Genomic DNA, 27,006 nt, shown 5'->3' with positions numbered 1-27,006 from the left:
GTTGTTAGGGGCAGGCCTTCGATAAATGATTCTTAAAAGCAGCTATGTCTGCTACTTACAAACATTTAAAGCAATGATTGTTTATTAACCTTTTGCTTACGGCTGGTACAACATGTAGACTGCCTATGATGGTGCAACATGGAGCACCTTAAGCACAGGTTAAATCTTAATGTTAATTTATTTTATTAATCTAGAAAGTGAATTTTGTAATTATGAATGAGTATAAGTATGTTTTAAAACAATTGCATAATAAAATGATTAGTCAAGATTTAAAAAAGTGTTTTTTTGTTATCATTTTCAAATTGAAAATAATGTATACAGAATTGATTTGTGTAAAAAAAAAAAAAAAAAAGCCCTCTTACATAACATTTTGTTGAGTAAAACGGTAACTCAGAATTGTAAGGTCGTGTAAATTACGATGTTATCCGGTAGGGATATTTAATTTGTTTTCATTTTTTTTTTCATTACATATTCTGCAATGACCTTTGCTGATCCATACATTTGAAGGTTGGAGAAATGTTAAAAAAAAAAAAAAAAAAAAAAAAGAATGTAATCTTTATCTGCATGTTCAAATATAGTGTAAGTAGTTGGAAAAAGTCGAAATTATCCCATCAGCCCTCTTAATGTTTTCAATTAAATTAATATATGTTAATATTAAATAGTCAATTTAAACATCAAATTAGTAGGGATTAAATAGCATACTTAAATCTTTTCACTATTAGCGTTTTGGGAAGTGGTTTTATGCAATGCAATTTAAGTTTTGTTATACCAGAATTAATCATTCTTGTTTATTTTAGCCATCGCCATCGTATGACAGAACAAGAAGAAGATGAAGAACTACTGACAAATGCTACAAAAAAGAGCTCCAAAGCTGTCATTCGTTTTGAAGCATCACCATCATGTAATTTTGTTTATTTTAAACCGTTTTTGTAGACTAGTAAATAAAAACATTTAATTGTAAATATGTTTTTTAACAAAATTTTGAGAGGGGAGATAAACTTAAACTGACAGTACTCAGAGGTTAATAGCTTCGATTTTATAAAACATATTTAAAGGATTAATGTATTTTGTTTTTTATTGTTGTTTTTGATAATAAAGTATATATTTATTTCAATGAAAATAGACATTTTGGTATTCTTTCTATTATTTAGATCAGGAGGGCATTTCTTTTTTAAATTAATTAGTTTTGTAATGTCAATACTTCAAATTCAATAACTTAGAAATATAAATAGTCATTGAACACAATTATTGAAAGTATATTTAATGGGTTAGCTTCTCAATCGATTTCATGCAAATATGGGTGCAATTTATCTCAATTCATTTTGGTCAAGGTATTTTTAACTAAACTGTTTTGTTAATTTATGCAAAGACTTTTATCATATGCATATAACAAGTTTAATAATCATTTTGATTCATTTTCAAAAATTTGTAAGAAATATCAACAAAAATTTGTAATTCTAATATGAAACTGATAGGTTTTAAATGGTTTAAAAGCATTTTTATAGCATTTCTTTTTTCAAAAGTAAACAAGCTGTTTTCTGAGAAAGTTTCTAAAACGTGTGAAAATAATTTATCGCTTGAAAGAATTATACCAGCATAGGTCTTAACACAGAGCAGTTTCTTTTTTTAATATATATAAATCAAGATATTTAAAATATTCGCTGTAAAAATCTTGATTTGTTATTTCTACTCTTTCTGAAATGGTAATAACCCTTTGCTTATTATACATTTATTTTAGATATTGCTAATGGTGAGCTTCGTGATTACCAAGTCAGAGGTTTAAATTGGATGATCTCCTTATATGAACATGGTATTAATGGAATTTTAGCTGATGAAATGGTAAATATATTTATTAAAATTATAATCTTAATTTTTCCATTATGTCAATAAATAGTTCTTACGTTTTTTTTTTTTTTTTTTTTTAGGGTTTAGGTAAAACCTTGCAAACTATCTCCCTTCTTGGTTATATGAAACATTATCGTAATTGCGATGGTCCTCATATGGTTATTGTGCCTAAATCCACACTTGCTAATTGGAGGAATGAATTTGAAAGGTGGTGTCCATCATTGAAGGCAGTTTGTCTTATTGGTGACCAAAATACAAGGGTATGGTTATAGCTGCATTTTTTTTTCTTTAATTACTATTTTTATACCATTTTACTTACGTTAAAGAGTGATATTTTGTCCGCAAGAATCCTATTTCTTCCAAGACACTAGCAAGTTGGCAGCAGCTGTACAAATCACTCCAAAAAGAAATTTGTGCCCCAGCTTGCTCCAAAATTTTATTTTTTTATTTTTTTTTTTTTGAATAGTACCAAAGCTACTCCAAAAGAGCTTGGCCCAATTTGTTTTCAAAAATCAGGGTACTTCGAGATTATTCCATCAACTTGTACTTTAAGATCATGCCGTCAACCTGTCAACGCACCAAAATAAAATAAAAACCTATTTTTTTTATAATTGCACATTGAATTATGCTTGAATCTAACCATATATATTACAAATCATTTCGACAGCCACAAATCCTTGATAACTTTTAAAGCCCAAACAAAAAGTTCTACAGTCGCTGCCACATAAATTTGTTTAAATACGATTCTAAGTGTTTTGGGTTGGTTGCAGTTATTGGCACAAAAGCTACCTTTTGGTTATAATATCAGGTTTGGCAAAAATGGTCAACAGGATAATCCCAAATTACCAAAATCAGTTATCAGTTCATATTGAAATTGAAAAGCGTTGTGGAAAAGCTCAAAAACAAGAGCTAATGACATGACTTTATGATGGAATCGTTCAAAATCGAATGTGTCAAAAAGTTTTGTTTTTTCTTCCGATGCCCACCTGTGTTAACATCCGTCAATTCAAGCATATACGGGGCGATTTTGTTGGCCTCTCTTTCAGGGACACCATATTAGGTGGGCCAACGTCGCCACAGTGAGGACAGATAGTACAGAGCAGGAAAGAACATCCATGCCTTGCCCGGGATTCGAACCCAGAACCTTTTTGATGCAAGTACAGTTCCCTTCCCCCTACACAGGCCGGCCAGCATGTGTCGAAGGGTTATTACCCAAATTCAAAATTTGCAGATCGTAATAACGTATTAAAATATCAGAGTTTAAAAAACCATGTGAAAATGTCAATCATGTGGATTTACAAGCAAATCGGCTAGAATTGACCTTTTTTTTTATCTATTGGAAATTGTAATCAGGATCAAAAAACAAATATGAAAGTTACCTATTTTACCTAATTTGTGGCTGAGTTTTTAGGACTCTTTAATTATACTAAAAAGAAGGAAAAAAACCTAAATTAATTTTCCTACAAGAAAATTAATTCTCCTACCTTTAAATTCATGTTTATTGAAACACAAATTTTTAAAAAATTACGTTTCTGCATCAGCTGCTAAATTTAAACTATTTGCTATATACCCAAAACCCATTCAGTTAAGATAGTTTAGATATCTCAAATCAATAGTGCTATCTCTTAAAAACTAATGGTTAGTTCTAAGAAATCTTTTTTTCCACTATACAATACTTTCGTTTGTTTTTTTATAATTCCCTTACTTTTTCATGTGTTAGTATTTACTTTAAATATGAAGTGAACTTTTTAGGCTTGGCATCATTTTATTTGTTTCGGAAGAAATTATTTTCAATTTCAAATGTATTATTACCCTGTTTAAGTCCACTCTTAACTATTATCACAATTTGATGTAGATTTTTATCATGCAGTATTTCAATATTGAATAATAATGGTCATTAAATTTTAAGGCGCATATTTACTTTTACTCTTTTTTTAGTCAATTTAATTTTATTACATTCCAGAATGTATTCATCAGAGATGTCTTAAATCCTGGTGACTGGGATGTGTGTATAACTTCTTATGAAATGATCATCAGAGAAAAAGGAACATTGAAAAGATTTAACTGGCGCTATATAGTTATAGATGAAGCTCATCGTATCAAAAATGAAAAATCAAAGGTAAAAATAGGAAATTGGTGAATGTGCTATTTATTATTTATTTTTAACAAATAATCTTAAATATAATTTTTTTTTCCTTTTTATTTTCAGCTTTCTGAGTTTGTTAGAGAATTCAAATCCACCAATCGCTTACTGCTAACAGGTACCCCATTGCAAAATAATCTCCATGAGCTGTGGGCTCTTCTGAACTTTTTACTACCTGATGTGTTTAACTCTTCAGAAGTAAGTTACTTGCTTACTATTACTTGCTTTTTAAATCAGATTAGACCAGACATTGATATGCCTATAGTTGATTAAGCAAGAGGGTTATAAAACCAAATCTAATATTGATTCTAATGTATTATATATGCGCAGTTCGTAAGCGCCAGGAAAATGAGATTAGAAGGGAAAAAAAAGGTCAGGAGAACATAATTTTGAATAAATAAATGTTTTAAACAACATTGATTTTCAATGAATTCTAAGCCCTATATCTCTCAAAAAATTCATTATTTCACTCTTTTGTTTGTGGCTGCCTTAAATACGAAATAATAATAAAATTAATTGCCAAACAACTGTTATACTGTTGAAATTCTTCTTTTCTGCTAGTATTCCTAGAGATGAGAGGACTCTCAAAATTCTTCTGTGTTTACATTCTAAGAACGATGTTTTAAAAACTGTGGCAAAGTGTAATGAATTATGGACATATCATAGGTTGATTCGTGATTTCCGTTTGCATCTCCTGCACCCTCCCCGCCAACCTTTCTGAGAATTAAAAGGACAAACTGCATATTATCTTATTTTTTTTCCTCAAGAAAAGTTTTGTCTCCCTTTTCCACTCTCTTCTGCACTAATAACATCATGTCACTGAGAAGCCAATAGTGTTAATTATTTAAAATATTGATGATACTTGGACCGAAACTATGCTCATTGTTTATCTCTTGCTAAGTCATTGGATGATGTTGTAAAAGTCTCGTTCATCTCTAGTGGTGACAAACCATGCTTGTGAGACAGTGTTTTCCTCCCAGAAGCCAGTTACTACTCAACTTTTTATCTACCTGTAAAATAATCTGTGCCAGATGCCCCGTATCTTGTAATTAGTCAATGACTCCAAATTTCGATGTTTAAAAGGCCAAGATTTAATCTGAACTCTCCCTTTGTTTGTAAAAGCTACTGTGTAAAATCTTTCCAAAGGAAGAGTCTGTTCTCTGGCATGAGACTATGTTATGTGTAGTTATGATTATATTATCTTTTAATCTTAATCATTTGTACTTCATTCACATGTCACAATCATCAAATGAATATGTTTCTAAAGGAGTTGTGCTTTCCTGTGTTCTGCCACTACATCAATTCACTGTTATTTAATGATATTTTCTGGTGTAAGAGGCCCATACCCGCCCATCATTAATACATTGTTTTATGTGTAGATTAGTACCGCAATGCTTGAACTTGAGATACATTCATTAATTAAGTTTTCCATCTGGGTTTAAGATAGTCAATAACAAATCTTCATCATTTTCATGCCTTTTTGATGAAATAAAGATTTTAAAAAATACAATTCTAAATGTTTGATCTGGGGAACCATCCACAAGTTTCCTTATCCATTTTTAGAAATTTCAGTACTCTTGAGTTATTTTATGAAAAAAATTTACTTGTCCAATCAAATATAGGGGATCTTAACTTATCTAATATTTTAAAGTGTTTTTGTGTTCCCACAATATAATATATTGACCATACATATATAATTTAGTTTATTTACAGTTTACTAAGTTGAACTAATTTCTTTTTAAGGATTTTGATGCCTGGTTTAATACAAATAATTGTCTTGGAGATACTTCACTTGTGGAGAGATTGCATGCAGTAAGTTATTATTTTCAATAAAATACTCTATATGTGTCTCATAAACTTGTGTATTTTTTGTGCCTAAGCTTAATTTGTCTGATTATAGACTAAGTTCCCTATTTCAAAGATTATTTTGTGTGAAAAGTTTTACATCTATATCAATCTTTGCACAAGCAGAGCATTTCTATTTAAGTAATCTTAAGTATAGTTTTATTTTAATCAAATTACTTAAGAATTGCTAAACTTCTATTTGTACTAATACAGTAGAGAACCATTTATCCGGTATCCAGATAACCGGGAAACCAGAAAACCGGGGGAAATTTTGCTCGAATTTCCCGCCATTTTAAACTAGAACGAAAAAAGCGGAAATTGGACTCATCCTTGAAGTTGAGTAAAGGAAAATGTAAGTAAGGGGAAGATTTTTTTCCCCGTTTACCCAGAGAAACGTCATTTCCTCCGTGACCTTGAAGGCAGGGAAGGGAGGAATGTTTTATTTTTTCCTTTAGGCCGTCAATCAAACTCAAGGGTGTGGCATGCTGATTTCGTTTTCTGCTTGATTTACGAGGGGGGTGGGGAAAATGCATTGCATGCATATCAGTGAACAGAAAAAGAAAAGAGAAAAATATATTTATTTGACATCGACTAATAAAAATAAAATCTTTTTCTTTTGAATAAATTCTTATTCTTTGGAAGTGCGGTATCAATTACAAGTTTTTCTTGGTGTGGAATCACATCTGCTGTAATTAAAAATCTTGTTTTTATCAACAAAAAAATAAAATAAAAGGAGAATTGTTTATTATTTTAAACATAGGATTATTTTATGAAGCAGATTGCAGTTTTGTTTTTCTGATTCCACTATGTTTGATATTTTCTTTCTTTTCGCGATAAATTTCGCACTCAATAAATTAATTCATTCTTTTTATTCATACATTTTATCATTAGGTTTTTTTTTTTTTGAATTCCGTTGATCTTGCCTTGTTTCGGGTTTTAATATTTATGCTAGTGCCTTTTTTAACTATCGTTTCGGTTCGATAATTTTCAAGTGTTTTTATTGAGATTAATAAGTTTTCCTTTTATTTTATCGTTTCCCCCGTATAATTAGGTATGAAATATATTGCGTTATTTAATCATTGGTTTTGTTTATATTATTTAATTTAGGAGTTGTAATTATTTTTAAAAAGTAAATATGAGAATTTTGTATTTTTTAAACTTGATTTACTTGTCTAAACTTGCAAAATTTTTTTGTTCTTTTAAATGTTATATTTCTACCATTTTTTTTTTTTTTTTTAAAGTTAGGAGTACCTTTCTTTTTTCTCTTACTTTATGCATTACACTTTTTCCTTGTACTTCGGGTTCGATAAAACATCGATTAACGACACTTTTTGGTCGATCCAGAAAACCGGGAAATTCAGATATCCGGGATAGCGATGGTCCCGAGCATCCCAGATAATTGGTTCTCTACTGTACATACTTTAATTATATAGTATATATATATACTTTGCTATATACCCTTTATTAGCTTCTTTCACTCTGAAAATTACTTACACGGTTATAAAATAAACTCCACATCTTCTTTCTACTGGTTTAATAAAAATTCCCTTGTTTTTTTTTGTACATTTTAGAAAATTCCCTAAAATTTAGTAAGTATCCTTAAAAAATCCCTATTGAAACAGATTATTGCTTGTTTGAATATCTTAATAGGTATTACTAATACATAATGAAGTAAGTGAAAAGTTATAGAAATCAAAAACTGTTTTTGTTCTAAAATGTTGTATAATTTTATTCAGTTCACCGTTTTTAAATTAATTGAAAAACTCTTCACTGTCTTTGATGAATTAAATGGTTGTTCAGCTGGTTGTAGACTCCACCACTAACGATGGAGTCACTAAGCCTTAGACTAAAGTGGCAGTTATATATTTTCTCTTTGGGAGCAGCATGTGTGCAACTAAACACTGACTTTCTTCTACCTTGCCTAAACCCTAATTACGCTGTCTGCTTCATATTCCACCCATTGCAAACTTTTTTTTGCTCGCAGTTTTTTTTTTTATATTAAAAAGTATCTACAAAGTTGGACAATCACCCAATGTATCCGTTCATGGCGTGTCCGCATGCGTCTTTGTTATCTAACTATGTCTATAATTACATAATGATTTTTAATGTTATAATAACCTAACAGATTGCTTACCAAAGTATTTTTTAATTTAATTTTCTTGTCTATTTTATTTGTGCTTTTCTTGTCAAACTTTTATTTTAAGAAGATTAATGTTGTAATATATATAATTTATGCATTGTTTTAGTAATTAATCATTTTAATTACTTTTTTGATTTAATTTTCAAGTGTAAATGAATGCATCATAAATTGTTCTCAGGTTTTAAGGCCTTTCTTACTACGACGTTTGAAATCTGAAGTAGAAAAAAAACTGCCTCCTAAAAAAGAGATAAAGATTTATGTTGGTTTAAGCAAAATGCAAAGGGAATGGTATGTATTCTTTTGTACAAGTCAATGATTTTTTTCCCTGCATTAATTGTAATACTTATTATCCTGTTTCTTTAAATATGGTTGTGTTATTTCCCATGAGCAATCATTTCCTCCATTCTAAATGGTAAATGTTTCATAGTTTTGATTTGTTATTTGAGAAATTTTTTATACTACTATTTGAGCTTCTCAGTGCATCTGGGATATTGACATACAAGTCACAGATTGCTTAGAGGTCCACAGGTGTATGTCTGGTTAGGGTTAATGTATGACAGTGTGCAGATTTTTTCACGTTAGTTACAACTGATCTTATATTTTTTGAAGTAATATCTGTGATAACTGTTCTTTACATTTTCATCGCTAGGTATACTAGAGTTTTGATGAAAGATATTGATATTGTCAATGGTGCAGGAAAAGTTGACAAAATGCGGCTGCTGAACATTCTAATGCAGCTTCGTAAATGTTGTAACCATCCCTATCTATTCGATGGAGCCGAACCAGGTATGCAGATTTTAATATTCAGTGAGCTTTAAAAAGAATGTCTTACATTTCATTTGCTTAACTTATTTTGTGATTTTTAAGGACCACCATACACAACTGATGAGCATCTTGTTTACAACTGTGGAAAGATGGTTATATTGGATAAATTGCTGCCCAAATTACGTGAACAGGGGTCAAGAGTACTCATTTTCTCTCAAATGACAAGAATGCTGGATATTTTAGAAGATTATGTTTTATGGCGTCAGTATCCATACTGTCGTTTGGATGGGCAGACACCCCACGAAGATAGAGAGGTAATATAATTTTTCCACACAATTCAAAGTTTAAATATTCCTTATACTAATTATTAAAGTTTTTTTTTATTATTAATTTTTACAATGAACAAAAGTTAAAAATTTGATTTGTGAAATATTTTAATTGTAATTATCTATTGGGAAAAAAAAAATTTCCTTCCAAATACATTCAATAATATGAATTTAGATATACATATTTAAATGTTTGATCATAATGAATTATGCATAATGTACTTATTCAAAAAACGTATCTAAAATTTTATGGAAAAAATATATTTTTTGTTAAAGGAACTCGTGAAGAAAAAATATTAGTGCGGCTAGCTTAACAAGCATCTTATGCAGTTAATAGATCTTCATTCATTAAAAAGTTAGTAAGAGACCAGACAACATAAAAAAAACTTTCATTTTGGAAGTAAAAAAATTTCTTAGAAAGTAAAACTTGCATCTCAAAATTGTTTTTTAAAGTGGGTATTATCAACTGAATAATTTTTAAAATATAATATCTTTGTTAACAGACTAAACACTACTTTTGGACAAAAAATATGTACCAGAAAATTTTCAACACAAAAAAAAAACTTTTTTTTTATAGGTTTATTATATTATGACACTGGAAATTCAAATCGCGCACTTAAGTATACACTATTTTGCACAGTAATTCTATTATTTTTTTTCAATCAATTTTAATTGTCGCTACTGATTTTTGCAGATTTTTTTAAAATCTTGATATTTTAAAAGCATTTTTATTTGTTACAACACGTCAATCTCAAACCATACATTTAATTGCCTCCTTTTTTATGTGTTGTATTTGTGTGATTTAATCATAAGTAGACATGGTTTTATCATCATTCCTTAACAGGTACTGCTGAGCATTTCAGTTTGTTTGTTTGTTTTTTATGTTACAACAATTTGTAAACGGTTATAAAGGACAAATATGTTTTTTTTAAAAGACCAAAAAGCTTATTTGAGTTTATGGACATTTAAAGAGTGAATTTAGAACCAGAAGAGACAGTTACACAACTTTAATTTACTAAATGTGACAATCTTTTTATTTTTACTTTGCAATGTACCATTAATTTTAGAATTTTCTTATAAATTAGTATGAGAAATAATTGAGATTTTTAAAAAAAAAAAATCTGGTAAAATGCAAAATTATAATATGTTAAAATATTTTTTTACCTTAAAATTCAATACATTTCCATATAGTGAAGATTTCAAAAATAAATTAAAAGTTTTTAGGTCGCTTATTAGAAAATAATCAAGATTGTTACTTTAAAAGTTGAAAAATGATTTGAGAGAAATATTCAGAAATCTGTGGATTTATAATAATAGCTATTGTATTTACAGGAATAAAAAGGTTGGTAGTCCAACTCCTTATTTTTTGTCATGTCTGGAAGGAAAACCTCACTTATTTTGTATTAAATATTGGAAATTTATAAAATATAGAACTTATTCTATTTGGACAGTCTATTGTTTAGGCTCTTTGAAGGCTTTAAAGAAAGTAATGTGTATCAAAAATTTTGAGATAAATATTTACCCTTGATCATATTTGTTTTTGACAAACACAAGCACCTACGCAAACAGACTATTATATTCCTTATTAAAAAATATTCTTTTCTGCACTTAAATTGTCACCAATTTAAAATTTATGCTTACTACCAAAGAAGGAAATGTAAAGGCTACAACCTTTTTTTCCCTCCTAAGTTTTCAAATTGAAAATGTGGTATTTTGGTCACTTACGAAACATGAAAATTCATTATTTATCATCATAATTATGGTTCATGAATTTATTTTAAATAACAATTGTGCTAGTGCATCTTTAAAAACTTAACTGTTGGCATAGATTGGTACTTAAATTAGGTGTGTCTGTTATTCAAACTTATTGATATATTACTGCTTTTTGTTTTTACTTTTAAATACTAAAATGGTTTTTGTTTTTTTGTTTAAAGCGTCAAATAAATGAATTCAACATGCCAAACAGTGAAAAATTCATATTTATGTTGAGTACAAGAGCTGGTGGTTTGGGTATTAACTTAGCTACTGCTGATATTGTCATCCTGTTTGATTCTGACTGGAATCCACAAGTAGATTTGCAGGCTATGGTGAGTTTCTTTCATATGTTGACCTAATAATGAACGTTGAGTGCATGTTGACTTAAAAATTAGGAAACCTACCAATCTATTATTTATTTCAGGATCGTGCTCATCGTATTGGTCAAACTAAAAGAGTTAAAGTATTCCGTATGATTACTGAAAACACAGTGGAAGAGAGAATTGTAGAAAGGGCTGAAGTTAAATTGAGATTGGATAATGTTGTTATTCAACAAGGTAAGCTCTTCTTTTATTTTAGATCAAGCAAGTATTCAGATCGAAACAATTACGCACATTTCGTCAAACTGCTCCAAAATAAAATGTCTGCTCTGAGCTGCTCCAAAAATTTTTATTTTTTCCCCCTCCAAAATTGCACCAGGCATCTCCAAAGCTAAAAATATTTGTTGAGCAAAAAGTTCAAATTTAACCTAGTTATGCATTGAATTTCAAAGTCAAAATTTTTTTTTGCTCTAAATTGAACTATTTTTCGATATTGTCACTTATCTGGCAACAAGTTGGGTGAGGTCCTATCTAATCAAATCAAGCATATCAGAAAGTGATTTTTAAACAAAACTGGAAATATTTCTGGGCTGACTCATATCTAGTTGGAGTATATTAAGTATACTAGGCGATACTAATTTATAAACTTACTGATAGCTTTGCAACACTGTCTAGATTTTTAAATTTGAAAAAAGAAAAAAAAAATGACTTTATCCTGATTATTAAAAGAATAATTACTTCCAATTCAGGTAGATTAGTTGATGCACAAGCTAAGTTGGGAAAAGAAGAAATGCTTGGCATGATTCGGCATGGTGCAGATCACATTTTTGCATCCAAAGAAAGTGAGATTACTGATGAAGACATCGATGCTATTTTGGAAAAAGGCGAACGCAAGGTATTATGCCATTCTAAAATTATTATTAGTGTGGTACCTCTTTATTATGTTTTAATAAAATCCCCATTTTTTTTTTAAAAAAAATAGCTTTGATGTAATTGTTAAATGATGTATATTAGTATCAAATTTATTGTATTCATATAAAAAAATGTTAAGTATACTAATTTTAAAGTAAAACTGTGTGCGTGTTCTCCTGACAAACTACTTCAGTTTAAAGTAATTCTCCTAATTTATAAGATTCATCTCTGTCTCTTTAATTGCCACAGATAGTTTTCTTTATTTGTAACTGAATTGAAATATATAAGCAGTGCTATGTGACATGTGTCTGATTCCAAGCTGAATGTTGTATTGTACAAAGCATATTAAATTTAATTATAAAGTTTACTAGATTCATCTCTGGCTCTTCAATTGCCTGTAGATAGTTTTCTTAGTTTATAATTAAATTAGACTGTATAAGCTGAAGTGTGTGACATGTCTGATTCCCAGCTAACTGTTGTAATGCACAAAAAATTTGCATTTTGTCGGCATCCAGAAGCTAAAAAAGAAAGTTCATTTGTTTTATGTTTAATATTTTAAAATACCAGTAATGAAAGTAGAAATAAAAGAATTAGCTTGTGTGAAAAATAAAGATTTTTAGTTTACTAGAAAAATTATAATGCTGCAATATAATTTTTTCAAACTCTACATGAGCCATTCCCTTATACAAATCAATCAACTCTTTTTCTCAAAATATCTTGAATTTAAATACCTAAGCTTTTGGATAATTACTATTGGAATAGCTTTGTACAATTAGAATAATTTTCCCAAATTATAAAGAGTAATGCCTTTAAACAAGAAAATAAATATTTTAAGAACATTTTTCATCGAATTTTCCTCTTTTTGTTTTATATAGTTTAACAAGATATTCAGTGTCCAATCCATATATACAACTAATTTCTATACCTAAGCAAATCAAAATATAAATTATGCATACAATTTTAAAACAAAAATACTTTCCCTAATGCCATCTAATGACCTTTTTAGTTACGCATAATCATTTTAGTTTTTAAGCCTTTTTAATTTATTTTTTTTATTTAACTTGCTACTTTCTTCAGTTTGTTCTTGAAATATTAATATATTGATCTATATGTTAAACAATTCTTGCATTAAATTTTTCTTTATTATTTATCAAATGTAGGGATCAATAACTATTTTTAATGGATATTGTGGTAATTTGAAACTTCTTTTTTTTTTCAGACATTGGACATGCAAAAGAAGCTTGAGTCAATGGGAGAAAACACCTTGCGTAACTTTACGCTGGATGCTCCGACTGAAAGCGTGTATCGCTTTGAAGGTGAAGATTACAGAGAAAGGCAAAAGGTATTCTTCTAATGTATGACTTTTTTTCTTTTTCTTTTTCCTGAGGTGCAAGTATTAAACCAAGTTGCTATTTTAGATCGCTGGAATAGGACACTGGATTGAACCGCCAAAGCGAGAACGTAAAGCTAACTATGCCGTTGATGCCTACTTTAGAGAAGCTCTTAGGGTCAGTGAGCCAAAGGCTCCAAAGGTAAGCAAATATTCAAAATGATTTTTCTCCTTTTAAGTGTAAGCAGAAGATAAGTTTTTTATTCTACTTTTTTCCATTTTTTATACCACTTTCTTATATCTCTTAAATATCCTGCTTGTTGTAGGCGCCAAGACCTCCTAAACAACCAACCATTCAAGATTTTCAGTTTTTCCCTCCAAGGCTTTTTGAACTACTGGATAAAGAAATCTTTTACTTCCGAAAGACCATTGGATACAAGGTGAGATTGTGTATTTGCTAATGAAAGACTGCCTACCAGGGTTAGCTGGTTTAAACCACTTATTTAAATAAATAAAAAAATTTAAAAACGAAGTTTTCTCATATTTTTTTACAATTTTGAGTTAAATTGCAAACAGGAATTTTTATTATTTAAATAGATATAAATATGCAATTTTTAAATGTTTATATAGAATTAGTTTCGATAAAAATACCTATGTAAAATAAATTAATGTGAACAAAATTTAGGTTAATCAGGATGTCTTAAAATAAAATAGAAATGTAAAATATAGTATCCATGCATTCTATTTTTAAAATTTATTAAATCAGGTAATTAAAAGTATCTCAAATTATAATTGTATATGCATGTTAAAGATGCATAATGCTTGCTAAAGTCAAAAGTATAAATGGGTGAACTGTTGGCTAGATTTCTAATTCTTAATTAAACAAGGAAAACATTGTTCAAGGGATGAGATTCTCTTTATTGACAATTTCAGTGATATTTATGAGATCTCTCAGGTCCCACAATTCAAGAGTAAACTGTATAAAAAATATCGATGCCTAATGAACTTGATGAAAAAAGAATTCTAAAAATTATCAAATAGCATCGGTCGTCATAGCAACGGGTGCCAAGATGGCTCATGCACACTGTTTACCTTTTCTTATAAATTTTATTTCTTCTGTTTAATTTTAGAATTATTTCTTGTTACTTGGTTAAACAATTTTTTATTGTATGTATTCATTCTTGGAATATTTCAAATTACAATTTTTATACCATAAAAGAAATATAGTTTTAAGATAATAATTTCAAAATATATTTAAAATATTTTACTTAATGCTGCAATACATCAAACTGAACAACGTTATGTTTTAAGCTCCATTATGTTAAAATGAATGACAGAAAACTAAAATACTTCTACTATTTTATATGTTACTATTTATGCGTTTGTATTTATGCTATCAATTTTTCTCCTTTTCCTTCATTCTATTTTAAACATTTCTCAATTGAAATTATACATTTTCTTTAATATCTCATGGTTCTTTATATTAAAATTTTTATTAATTCAAGAAATTTTCATCTTCACAATTAATTGATATTATTGCTACAAATTGTATACAGCTAAATAATGACATAAATATAAATAACTATATTAAACTTTTATGCAAGGGAGAAACTTCTTTTTTACATGCGCTACTAAAACAACATTTAGATATTAAATTCTTATTTGCATGTTGAGTGCAGTTGTAAAGTATCAAAGAAGCTTATTTGAAATCTCTGATTTATCTAAGTTGCATATTTATGAAACAGAAATTAATATTTATAAATTATTTATACAAAATATTAGTCAATCAATTGTTAAAAAGCATGTAAAAATGTTTTATGATGGTTTGGTTACTTTTAATTTGAGGCTTAAAATATTATTTAACCTTTGGTTTTCAATACCAAAAATACTGGGTTTAAGCAACCAAAAAAGAAAAGCTGGTGTAAACCAAAATGTTGTTTCATCATTATTGATTTTAAACATTATTTTTGTTTAAACTGAAAACATTTTCTCAAATGTAAGATTTCCATTGTCGACTAAAATGCTACCATTTGCGACTTTTTTTCTTACTTGGAATGTTTATGAAGACTTTCTTTGAGTAAAAAAAAAAAATGCATAACAACCATTTTTCCTAAATCATCACTTGTTTAAGATTTGGCAACGATTTTCTTCTATATTATATAATAACTAACTAACTCAGTGGCGCGACAGCCCATTAAGAGGGCCAAGGCCGACTGTGCCCATCTCAGTTTTCTTGACCTTGGGCTCTGGGGTGCAGGAGCATATGTTCCGGTCAGGTGGTCAGCCGAACGCGGAACCCCCAGTGTCCCAGAAGCAGAAAGTGCCTAAAACTGTGACGTACGTCGCATAACAAACCGAAGTCCTGCAGAACAATTTGTATCTTGAATAAGAGACACAAATTTCAGCACATTTATCAGTAATCTCCCTCTTCCGTATTTTTGCCATTCTGAGGAGGGAATTAGTGAATTAGGTTATGGATATAACTTCTTTATAATATGGGTGTATCAGTTTTAAGCATACAGCAGGAGAAATCGATCACCATTTTTATCAAGAGAGCTTCTAAAGCAAGCCGTAAAAGAATTAAATTCAGAGATTTCCAATTTCGTAAAGTTTATGACTTTTATATTTTCCATTCCCATTTCAGAAGCAATTTGTGAATCGTTGGGATCCACGATTAACAGAATTGTTTGTGAAAGACCAAATGCTTTCGATGGAGATGAAGAAGTTGTTGGAAAAACAGACCAACGAATGTTTGTGTTTGCAAATGGTGCACCATCTGGGCACTTGTCCCTTCGAAAGATTTTTAAGGCAGCCCTTATTTTAATGTTCGGACCTTCATATCATATGCATTTTATTAACAATTCATTCTCATCATCGTCATTAACAAAATTTTGTGCTTCAAGAGTGATTGAAAAAGTAACAAATCAAAAATGTTTGCCTTGGTTTAAAAATAATGTATTGTATCTGTGTGTAATCCTGTATTTTAATAAATGAAAATATAGTATTTAACGTAAAGTTGACTTTGTTTCGCTGGGAAATTCTTGCAGAACATTTGTATAAATTAATAAGTCCCGTTGCAGAACATTTGAAAATATTCTGCTTATGGGCCCAGTGTTAGTTCCCAAGCATGCTTGGTACTCATTTTATTGACCCACTGAAGGGATGAAAGGCTGAGTCGGCCTTGCCCGGCCCAAGGATCGAACCAAGGACCTGTGGCACGACAGTGCGAAGCGCTACCGCTCAGCCACCGGGCGTCATATTATATAATAAGCAATAAAAATTTAATGTAGCGATTCATACTCACATATTTTCAAAATTAACTATCGTAATTCATGTTCAAATCATTTTAAAATCTAAATTTATTTTCTCACAATTATCATTTAAATTTAGTGTTTATGCAGATAAAATAAGAAACGAATAATAAATAATTATAAAAAATATTGTTCGATTTCTTGAAGTTATATTTATGTAGTAATTTTTTGAATACTCAAGACTGGTCTAAATCTGTATAAGGATTTGGGATCTATATTAGGAATATTGTTAAATATATATATATATTTATTTCTTAAAATAATATGGTTTCTATTTTTGTAAAACAAGACTTGAAAGAAATACGTCATTTTCTTGTTTGTGTAGATTAGAATTCATTATTTTCTGAGTGTAATAAATATGTCCCTTATCTACTCCTTTCTTTCTAACAATGCAGGAACAATTTTTTTTTTTTTTTTTTGTGATTTCATATCATATATCATTATAATTGCGTATTGGATAATCAAACAACCTGTTTACACGACAAAATTCAATTGAAATTGGAAAAGTTAGGCAATTTTATCGGGGCTATCTTGAAATAATAAAATTTAATATTGTGAAATGTCTGTTTCTTTTATCACCTTAACTTGAAACTGATATTGAAAAGAGTTCAGTTCTTATTGCTCTATTTCTGATTTTCGTATGTATATTTTGGTTTAATTTGTTTTTATAATTCATTTCATGTATGTTATATAGGTTCCAAAGAACCCTGATCTGGGTCCTGAAGGAGCAGTTTTTCAAAAAGAGGAACAGGAAAAAATCGATGATGCTGAACCTCTTACAGAAGAAGAAGTTGCAGAAAAAGAAAGATTGCTCAATGAGGTAAACCTTTCATTCCCCCCCCCCTTTTTTTTCTGCATGAATTTTAAATGATAAAATGTTATTTACAGATGTCTTAAACATAGTCTTAATATCCTTTTTTTATAGTTATTATGAACAATTTGTGGAAGTTCACTAAAAAAGAGATTGTCTGACAGAATGAAGAAAAAAAAGTGACCTGAATCCATTTCTAAATCAGACGTCATGTAGATAAGAATAACCACCCATAAAATTAAAAGAACTAACTAATGTAATTAATATAAATGGTAGCAATATTTGTAAAAATGTAGTTAATGAAGACAATAACATCAGAGTGTTCTGTAAGAGGGAAGAATCAAAAATATTTTGCATCGGAAGATGTATTGGTAGAGAAAGATGAGAAACAGAACATAAAATGAAATGAAGATTCAAAAATATCAATATTTTTTCTAGTAAATTCATTTTATACAAGTTTTAAAATATCTGTACAGATATTAATGTGGCTACATTTTTGAAAATATTCTATTTTCAATTAAAATACTCTTTTGGATTCTGCAAAATTTTTAACGTCACTCTTCAAGTTCAGGATATCAAGATTGGACTGTGTTAACATTTTATTAAATTAGTAATATTCATAGGGAAGAGATGTTTTGTCAACCTGGTATTTTTTACATACTAATATCTCAAATTTATTGTTCAGATTCATTTGAAATAATTTTAACTGCTAGGATTGCTAATGAGTAAAAATAAAGTCCTGTTAATGTAGGAAATGAATTTGTCTTAAGAGTAGTTTAAATATTTTTAATGTTTAATATATTTTTATAACTGTGTGTTAATAAATTGTGTTATAATATAGGGTTTCACATCCTGGTCTAGAAGAGATTTCAATCAGTTCATCAAAGCAAATGAAAAGTATGGCCGTGATGACATTGACAGCATTGCTAAAGAAGTGGAAGGAAAAACTCCAGAGGAGGTTTGCTTTTTTTTTTTTTTTTTTTTTGTCCCTTTAACCTCATTTAATTTACTGAGTAGTGATAGATTTGATCTATCTTTTTGTTTCTTTTTTTTTTTCTTCAATGTAACTTTTTAAATACTTGTTTTCTGAAATAGTAGCTTATAGGACTGGGCGATAAATAGATTTAACGCTTATATCGGCAATTCGATATAGTTACTTTCGTTTTAAGCGAGGCATCTGAAATCTGATTTAAGCCACTGATAATGACTTTCGTTTTAAGCGCTGCATCTGAAATCTGATTTAAGCCTCTGATAATTACTCATTTTAGGCTAAGCATCAAAAATCTGATTATAAGACAACACTCACTGTTTAACATGAGATGATCCTTGCATAGGCTAGCGCTGCCACCACTCTGACAAAGACTATGTTATTTCGTCTAGCTACAAAGTCTATGTTATTTCGTGATGTTGAATGACGAAAAGCAAATTTATTCATAATTCCCGATTTCAGAGCGAGGATCAGCATTGAAATATAGAACGCTATGCATTGTTTCTTTATGTGCCATTTTTGTCTTGGGGATTTCACGTTTCTTGGAGATTATTTTCAGCAGGACTTGCATTATTTTGCGGTCGCAGTGCATTTTATTTCGTCAGGATTTAAAGTTTCTGGTAAATTATTTTCAGTGAGACTTTTGCTACTTACCGATTGTTACGTTGTAAATTATTTCATGTCTTTTTTTTGTTGGAATTTAGCGATTATTGTCAATTATTTTTAGTAGACCTACTGCTACTTTGCTATCTCTGTCTTCTTAAATTTTCGTGACTAAATCTATTAATGAAAAGAAAATTAAGTTAAAAAAAAAGGTACTTCATTGATATTTTTAATTATTGTTTTTCATTTTAAGTGATTCAATTGAATAAGGGTATTTTGCATTTAACCTTGTTATAAAAAGTTAGTTATTTTTTAAATTTATTTAATGCGCGTAAGTATAATAATTTGATAGAACTAGATTATTTTTAATACAATAAATCTTCAGACCGTTTTTAATTATAGAAAAATTAAAACAAGGCTTAACATTTAATTTGCTTTTATTTTTGAGAAAATAAAAAAAGAAAGTTTTTTTTTCCCAAAATTTAGCTATTAGTTTAAAAATAATAATCTTTTTTTACTAAATAAAGTTAAGCAATGCTTTGACGCATTTTAATAATTGATCAATATTACTTACAGTTTGTTTGTTGTTTTTAATTTTTCTTAAAATTCTTTCAATACTTGTTTGTTTCATAATTTGTTAGATAGTATCATTTTTAAACAAAGTAGATTTTATTTTCAAAAAAGAAATTAATAACAAATAAATAAATAACTTAAATTTATTTTTACATTTATTAAGAATAGAATTTGACCATTAGTTAATACAACTTTATTATTTTAAATAAATGAATAAAAGGTCTAATGATGTTTCAGAAGCCCAGTTTTTTTCAACAAATTTAAAAAATGTTTTACTCAAGTGAATATTTCTTCGATCTGTTTTTTACTTTCATTTTTTTTTTTTTTTTTTTTTTTAATTAAATGTTAATGCATGTATGTAAAATATTTTGTTACAGTTTTAGTATTATTTTTAAACCAATAAATCTTAAGTCATTTTTAATTTTAAAAAAAAAATTAAAATAAAGCTTGTGTTTGTTTTTACTTCAAGACATCTTGAACATATGTTAAATCGCAGGCGGTGTATCACGATATAGAATCTCTTACTTACCCCAGTCCTAGTTGCTGGTTTATTTACACCAAAAATATTCTTTCTTTTCTTTTTAATTTAAAATATTTTACAAGAAAAGATATATGTTATGTCAGTACATAGTATCTATAGTTTAAACTATTTTTTTTTTATAATCCTTATTTTAATCTTCAGTAATCAGTATAAACCTGAGAGTAAAGGCAGAATATATCAGTTAGTGTATTTTTCTTTAGAACCAGTGAATACTATTGAGAATATTTTGAAAAAAGAGACTTGACAGCTCTATATTGTTATTCATATTTAGTTAAGAAAAACCATATTTATCCTCTACATACAATGAATGATTTTAAAAAATGCATGAAATTGACAATTTGTTTTTCTAATTTTCATTTTAAAGGTCATAGAGTATTCTCAAGTGTTTTGGGAACGGTGTCATGAATTGCAAGATATCGAAAGGATAATGGCTCAAATTGAACGAGGAGAAGCTCGTATTCAACGAAGAGCCAGCATTAAAAAAGCTTTGGATGCTAAGGTAAACTTTTTTAGCAGTTTTTTTTTTTTTTTTTTTTTTTCAGATTTTTATAAATTTAAACAAAGTACTTCTTCTCAGAATTAAATTTAAAATCCTGTTAAAAATATTCTTTCCTTATTTTTATTGTTTTGTCCCAATATTCCTTTTTTTTTATGTTCAGAACATACAATTTGCAATTTTTAGGTGAGATAAGCCAATCTTGTAAGATGTTTCAAAAATTTGAAATCATTTCTTTGTACTGTTTATTTGAAATGATTTTAAACATTTTTAAAATTTATTAATCATGAAATGTTTAGCTGCATTTCAAATTAGAAAAACATATTAATAAAATATATTAGGTTCTAACTAAAAATTACATATGTGAAAAGTATTTTTAATTTAATTTATATTTATTAATTTTATGATTTGAAATGTATATTTCTAAAATTATGTGTGCATACTATATACATATTAACTTCATATTATATAATATGAAGTTAATAGTCATAATTATATGTTTTCTTCATTATAATGAGTTCTTAGATGTTTGTATTACTTCATTTAATTAAAAATAATTTGTCTAAACCTATAGTTACTAACATTTTATTTTATTCTAGATTTTTGCCGAAACATGTATTTAAGTAACAAGTAGTTTGTTTTTTTTGGGGGGGTATTGAGTATTTTTATATAAAAAAAATACTCAGTTCCTCGGTAAATGGCAAACCTTTTCATAATATCAATGTTTTTTCCAAGAACATAAAAGTTGGAGAAATTTAAAAATGAAATGATGTTCTGTATTGTTATTATTACATTAAATATATTGATTGAATATATTTTTTGTTGACTCATAATTTGAAAATTTCTTATTTTTCACTTTTAGATGGCTCGCTATCGAGCACCATTCCATCAATTAAGAATAGCGTATGGAACTAACAAAGGGAAAAATTACACGGAAGAGGAAGATCGTTTTCTTGTCTGCATGCTGCATAAGCTGGGCTTTGACAAAGAAAATGCTTACGATGAACTAAGATCAGAAATTCGCAAAGCACCTCAGTTCAGATTTGATTGGTTCATAAAATCTCGGACTGCTGCTGTATGTGTATTGTTTTATTACCACTATCCAACATTAAGTTGTAATTAGATATATTCCAGTTAAATGTATATTAAACAAACCATTAATTCAGTGTTACCACTTTTCTCTAGGAGTTGCAACGACGCTGCAATACCTTGATTACTTTAATTGAAAGAGAAAATCAAGAATTGGAAGAAAAAGAAAAGGCTGAAAGAAAGAAGAGAGGACCAAAGCCTGGCATTCCAAAAGTATGTTTATTTTAATTGATGAAACCGTAGCCAGTTTAATCTTTAACTAAATATAACATTGACAATATAACAAGAAACTGATTGCCATTAAAAACTAAATCATGTTAATATAATTGCTGTCATTAGTCATTAATTTGTTTTAAATTTGAAATAAGAAAATTTATTACAATCAATTATATAGAATTCTTTAATGAAAACATCTGTTCACATCGTTCAGCAAATTTAATGTATTAAAAAAATATATTTGTAATACAGTTTGATTCTTAACCTTTTCATGTGGGCGCAAAAATAAGAAATCTAGATCCTCTGGTGGGCTCTTTCTGAGTCTGGGGGATGAATTAAAGAAAGGGCACCGCTAATCCCTGAAACAAGTCAAGTGATGAATGTTAAACATCCCCGAGAGTTTTATTCTCCCTCTGTTATTCTAAACGCCAGTTGCTATCTTTTACACCACCGCAGTTCAGGATAATAGAAATACCACTGGTGGAGGATTCCCATTTTTTTACAACTAAAAAAGCGCGGGAAAACTTCTTTGGTGGTTTTATACGATTCAGTGTAAAAAAAACTACATTCCGAATGTAACATGTTGACTATTTATGGTGTTTTACAAACATTCAGATTTAGTGTATATATATATATATTTGCGGTTTAAAACTTATAAAAAAAAGAAAACTATTGATTACAGTGTCAATATCCATTCTAAACTATATTAATAATTAAAATTTCCATCATGAGAGTATTTTTATTGAATTTTTTATCTTTCTCGCGTTTGATTTTGATTTAAGGTTATTTAAAAAAAAAAAATTCATTCTATCAAACATTTTTTATCATATATTTACTTTAAAATTATTGTAATTGTGGTATGTCATTGCTCTCTGGTTTACATTACTATTTTCAACGTATTATTATGAAACATTTTAACATTTTACTGATTAAAATGCAAAACTATTATTACGCATTTGAGGAATAGTTTAAAAAAAAACTGTTCTTTGTGATATTATTTCAACAGTTAATTCAGTTTTTGAAAATTTCAGTTTGGCATTACAGGTGTTATTTATATCAGTTATTAAAGTTATATCTATTTTTTATAAGCTCTTTGATGCCATATTAAAACGATTGGTTTATTTAAATGTTTCCGCAAAAGATAAGCAAGCTAATGAGGTGTACAGTGATCATAAACACTCTTTTATTGAGTTAAAAAACGTCGGAAATTTCGAAGACCAAAGGAAAAAGCTCGGTTTATATCCATTTTTCACATAAATAACGGATAGATCATGCTCTTTCGCATTTATAGGATTACTATGTTTTAAGTGTGAAATCAGTTTTTCCCGAGAGTTATCATGCAGTGAAATTTGGTCATAGTGCGGAAAAACCTTTTTTTTCGCGAGTGAAATCGATTTTTCTTTGAATCTATTCTTATATGCAAAAAGAGTTCTTTTTCGTGATCTCAATTTAGTTAATTATAAATATCTATATTAAACATTATATATATCAAGATTTTACTGATTAAATATTTGTAACATTGCAGATAATTTATAATTTTATCGAAAGATTATAAATCTTTGGAAATGATATAAATAGTTATAATGTCATATTTTTGTATACAGGCCTCTTGAGTCTGAGTTATTAGTGTCATATAGCCGATGGAAGAAAACATAGGAAATTTAATTTGATATTAACTCTTTGACTGAATTATTTTATTTTCATCTATCGACTTATGAAAAATACCGGTCACTTCAATAAATGATAAATAATTTTTCTCTTCATTCATCAGGGTCATTTATTTATTATTGTTATTATTACTAATAATAATGAAATGGAAAAGCAAGGTAAATGACGATAATTTTGCCCTAACTCCCAGCTAATTTGAAAGATCCTCTTTTTTCAAGAAAGCAAGATCATTTCGATCGAAAATTATGTTATCAAATAAATTCTTTTTATTTTATAATTTTTTAAGATTTCTTAAAAAATTATAAACTATAATAACTATGTTAATTAATTTTCTAAGTAGTATATAATAGTTTAAATTATTCATTTAAAAAATATTTTATGCGTTAACGGAACTCTAAAATTAAAACACATTTCTTAGCACATTTATCCCATGAACTCTTAGTTAGAAACTAAAATGCGTTCTAAATTTCTAACAATATTTTTCATCAACTTCCCTTATGTCTTTTTAAAATAGTCAGAAATACAGCAAAAACTCAGAAATATTTCAGTTAATGTGTTACAGTTGTAATTGATTAACATAAAACAATCGGGCTCATTTCTCTTATTTTGCATTAAATTTCGTGAAAAGTAAGCACTTTATTGAAACTGCGTAGCATATATAACATTTTTTCTTCTTCCTCTTTTACATAATTTTAAAAATACAGTCATTCACAATTGACTTCAACTTACTCATGTAATAGATTTATTGAATTTTATTGTTCAAAAATTTAGCTTTAACCTTATAAAAAGTTACAAAACTGAGATATTAAAAGAATTTCTAGAACCTATAACTAAAAGTTGAACTGTGTGCAGAATGAGGGAAAGAAACATGAAAATTGCCACCAAAGGAAGAAATAGCGTTTATGATTTCAATTTCTTAAACATAGAAAATACATTAGTAATTATAAATTATATATTTATAAATGTGACATTTATTATATTTATTAATCCTAAAGCATGAATAAATACTCCTGCGTAGTATTAGGTATAGATATTTTTCTTCGGAAATGCAGATATTTATTTAAAATCATGTAAGAACATTTTTTTTAAACTGCAGGAATTATAATCAAAATTTTGAAATTCCAATAACTATATTTATAACACGAATTTAAAATATAACCTAAAAAAAACTATTTATTTGAGTTCATGTAAAATATATTGCTTTGATATTTTATTTCAATTTAATTTAATTTACTTAAAAGAACGCTTTTCGATTCTGATTATTCCATATTTTTTATATACAATTGAAAATATTTGTTAAATTATATTTGCAATAACGAAATCAATTTGTTCTAAATATAACTCACAACTAGAACGAAAAAATTTGTACAAAAAATGGCAACAATGAAACTGACTAAAAAAGACGTAAGAAAATGGCGGACAAACAAAAAAGTACCCTAACTTGGAATAGATGTTTGAAAGTAGGTGGGAAATGGAAGGAAACTTTTCTCCCCTGAACTTAAAAAGGTGAGACCTCTCGTAAACACTAAAACAATAAAACACGTCCCGCTGTAACTTGATCCTGTCTCTTAACTGAGGAGCAGATTTTTTCCCCTATTCTTACTCTGAAAGTGTCACATGCCCACCACAGGACCCCAAGATAAGATGTGACAACTGCTGTCACAGCCCCCCGGAAAAGGTTAACTTGTATTCACATGCTTTCTTTAAAAAAAAGACCAGTCGCCCTTATGGCATGAACTTCCAAAGTAGGTGGTAGTAGCCCAGGGTAATTTGAAAATTGTAATTCTGAATCCACTGAACTGTGAGTGTGATTAAATGAAAGTAATTTTATTTTATAATAGTCCTTGAATAGCTGACCGGATTTTGAGTTTACAGCTATGGTTCAACTTGTAATTTTGGATCCAATCCAGAAGACGAGATGAAAATTTTTTGTTTTTATTTGATAGAACTTTTCAATTTGGCCCCTAACTCTAGTCATGCAATAAAAGCGTCTTTCTGCTGCTGTAGAGCTTACTGGAATAAACCAAACAGGGTCCTCGTAGAACATTTGCCCCCAAATGCAATAAAAATTGTGTTTTAGTGAAACAAATTCTGTTTTGCTGAAAGATTCAAGCAATTTCCTGGCTGATAACTACACCGAAATATCCGGAAAATAAGTTAATATGTTTTAATTACTCCAAAACTAGATGTGTTATCTACAAAAATCATATTCTCTTGCTAATGCTTTTCACTGTATTAAACAGTGTGGCACGAGAAATATTTTCAGAAAAGAATGTGCAAAATTTCTTATTTTTTCGTTAAATAGTTTTTGCATTGTGAAAGTGAGAAGTGTGTGCAGAAGAAATTTTCTAAGACACCAGTTACTATTTGCATGTTGAAAGGCAATGTGATTACGTATAGATTATTTGGTACAGGTTTTATGAGCACCTAAACTTCATGCCAAGCCTTTTCCAAAATTATTGTTTACTTTTTTTTCCCCAAAATCTCAAGTTAAATTAGTTTGATACTTTGTCTTATTCTTCAAATCACTAATATATATTAAGTATGAAGAGATCTTACACAAAAATTTGTGAAACATTACAAATGCATGTTAATAAACTTGATTACATTCCATTTAATTTGTTTTTTTGTTTTGTTTTTTTATTATTATTATCACAGATTTTTTTTCTAATTAAATTATTTGATTTGCAGGGTCCTCAAAAAAGAAAATCCGATGGAATACCTGATGGAAGAGGTCGTAAGAAAAAGAAGTAAAGCTCCCGGGTGGAATTTTATGTTATGATTTTAAAAAAAGAAATGAACTCTTTTGTTTTACCCTTTAAAAAAATGGTTGCAAAATTATCTTGGTCTTATTTTCTGTATGTGCATCCCCTAAGTTATATAATTTTATCATTTGGCCGAGGAAATCTAGCAATTCTTTTTTTATTTTAATATCATGTAGCAAATCATTGGATTATTCATTGTACAGTTTGATACTAAGTTTATTTTATGTGTTATTAATAAAATGTACATTTTAAATTCAATCATGGTGTCTTTATTTATATATTAATTTTCTTCTCCAAGAAAAGTAAATTTTCGAAATTTTTACCCTACTTTTTACTTAGATTGGCATTTAATAACATTTTTATTCCATTTAATTGTAACAGGATTCCCATAGGATCGTAGAAATCAGAAATTGTCACAGAAACCTGGTAGTTTAATTGGCAATGGCAATTAAGTAATTTTAGACAAACCCTGGAAAAGTACCGGCCATGTCTCCTGTTTTTTAACGAAAACTCTGAAATTTTGCAACTATCTTCCATTTACCCATATATTCTCAAATTTCTCTA

At 28.5% G+C, this 27,006-nt stretch overlaps 1 protein-coding gene across 2 annotated transcripts in view; it reads left to right on the top strand.

Moving 5' to 3' along the window:
• Positions 1-26,700, top strand: part of Iswi (nucleosome-remodeling ATPase imitation SWI) — a 38,181-nt gene extending 11,481 nt beyond the window's left edge. For both annotated transcript variants that reach the window (XM_071179933.2, XM_087162545.1), the window contains 21 exons: positions 798-901; positions 1,739-1,839; positions 1,926-2,105; positions 3,809-3,964; positions 4,055-4,186; positions 5,732-5,800; positions 8,152-8,261; positions 8,623-8,759; positions 8,841-9,052; positions 10,999-11,151; positions 11,244-11,376; positions 11,889-12,034; positions 13,271-13,393; positions 13,470-13,583; positions 13,708-13,821; positions 17,387-17,512; positions 18,345-18,461; positions 20,573-20,707; positions 21,567-21,779; positions 21,890-22,006; positions 26,369-26,700. In XM_071179933.2, coding sequence (XP_071036034.1) covers positions 798-901; positions 1,739-1,839; positions 1,926-2,105; positions 3,809-3,964; positions 4,055-4,186; positions 5,732-5,800; positions 8,152-8,261; positions 8,623-8,759; positions 8,841-9,052; positions 10,999-11,151; positions 11,244-11,376; positions 11,889-12,034; positions 13,271-13,393; positions 13,470-13,583; positions 13,708-13,821; positions 17,387-17,512; positions 18,345-18,461; positions 20,573-20,707; positions 21,567-21,779; positions 21,890-22,006; positions 26,369-26,431 — 2,755 coding nt within the window. In that variant the 3' untranslated portion in view covers positions 26,432-26,700. The remainder of the gene's footprint in view (positions 1-797; positions 902-1,738; positions 1,840-1,925; positions 2,106-3,808; positions 3,965-4,054; positions 4,187-5,731; positions 5,801-8,151; positions 8,262-8,622; positions 8,760-8,840; positions 9,053-10,998; positions 11,152-11,243; positions 11,377-11,888; positions 12,035-13,270; positions 13,394-13,469; positions 13,584-13,707; positions 13,822-17,386; positions 17,513-18,344; positions 18,462-20,572; positions 20,708-21,566; positions 21,780-21,889; positions 22,007-26,368) is intronic.
• The last annotated feature ends 306 nt before the right edge of the window (positions 26,701-27,006 follow it).

The sequence above is a fragment of the Parasteatoda tepidariorum genome, chromosome 1, assembly GCF_982258835.1.
Source record: "Parasteatoda tepidariorum strain Cologne lab strain chromosome 1, Ptep-v5.0, whole genome shotgun sequence".
NCBI lineage: Eukaryota > Metazoa > Arthropoda > Arachnida > Araneae > Theridiidae > Parasteatoda > Parasteatoda tepidariorum.
This window is presented reverse-complemented; position numbering and strand designations above follow the sequence as displayed.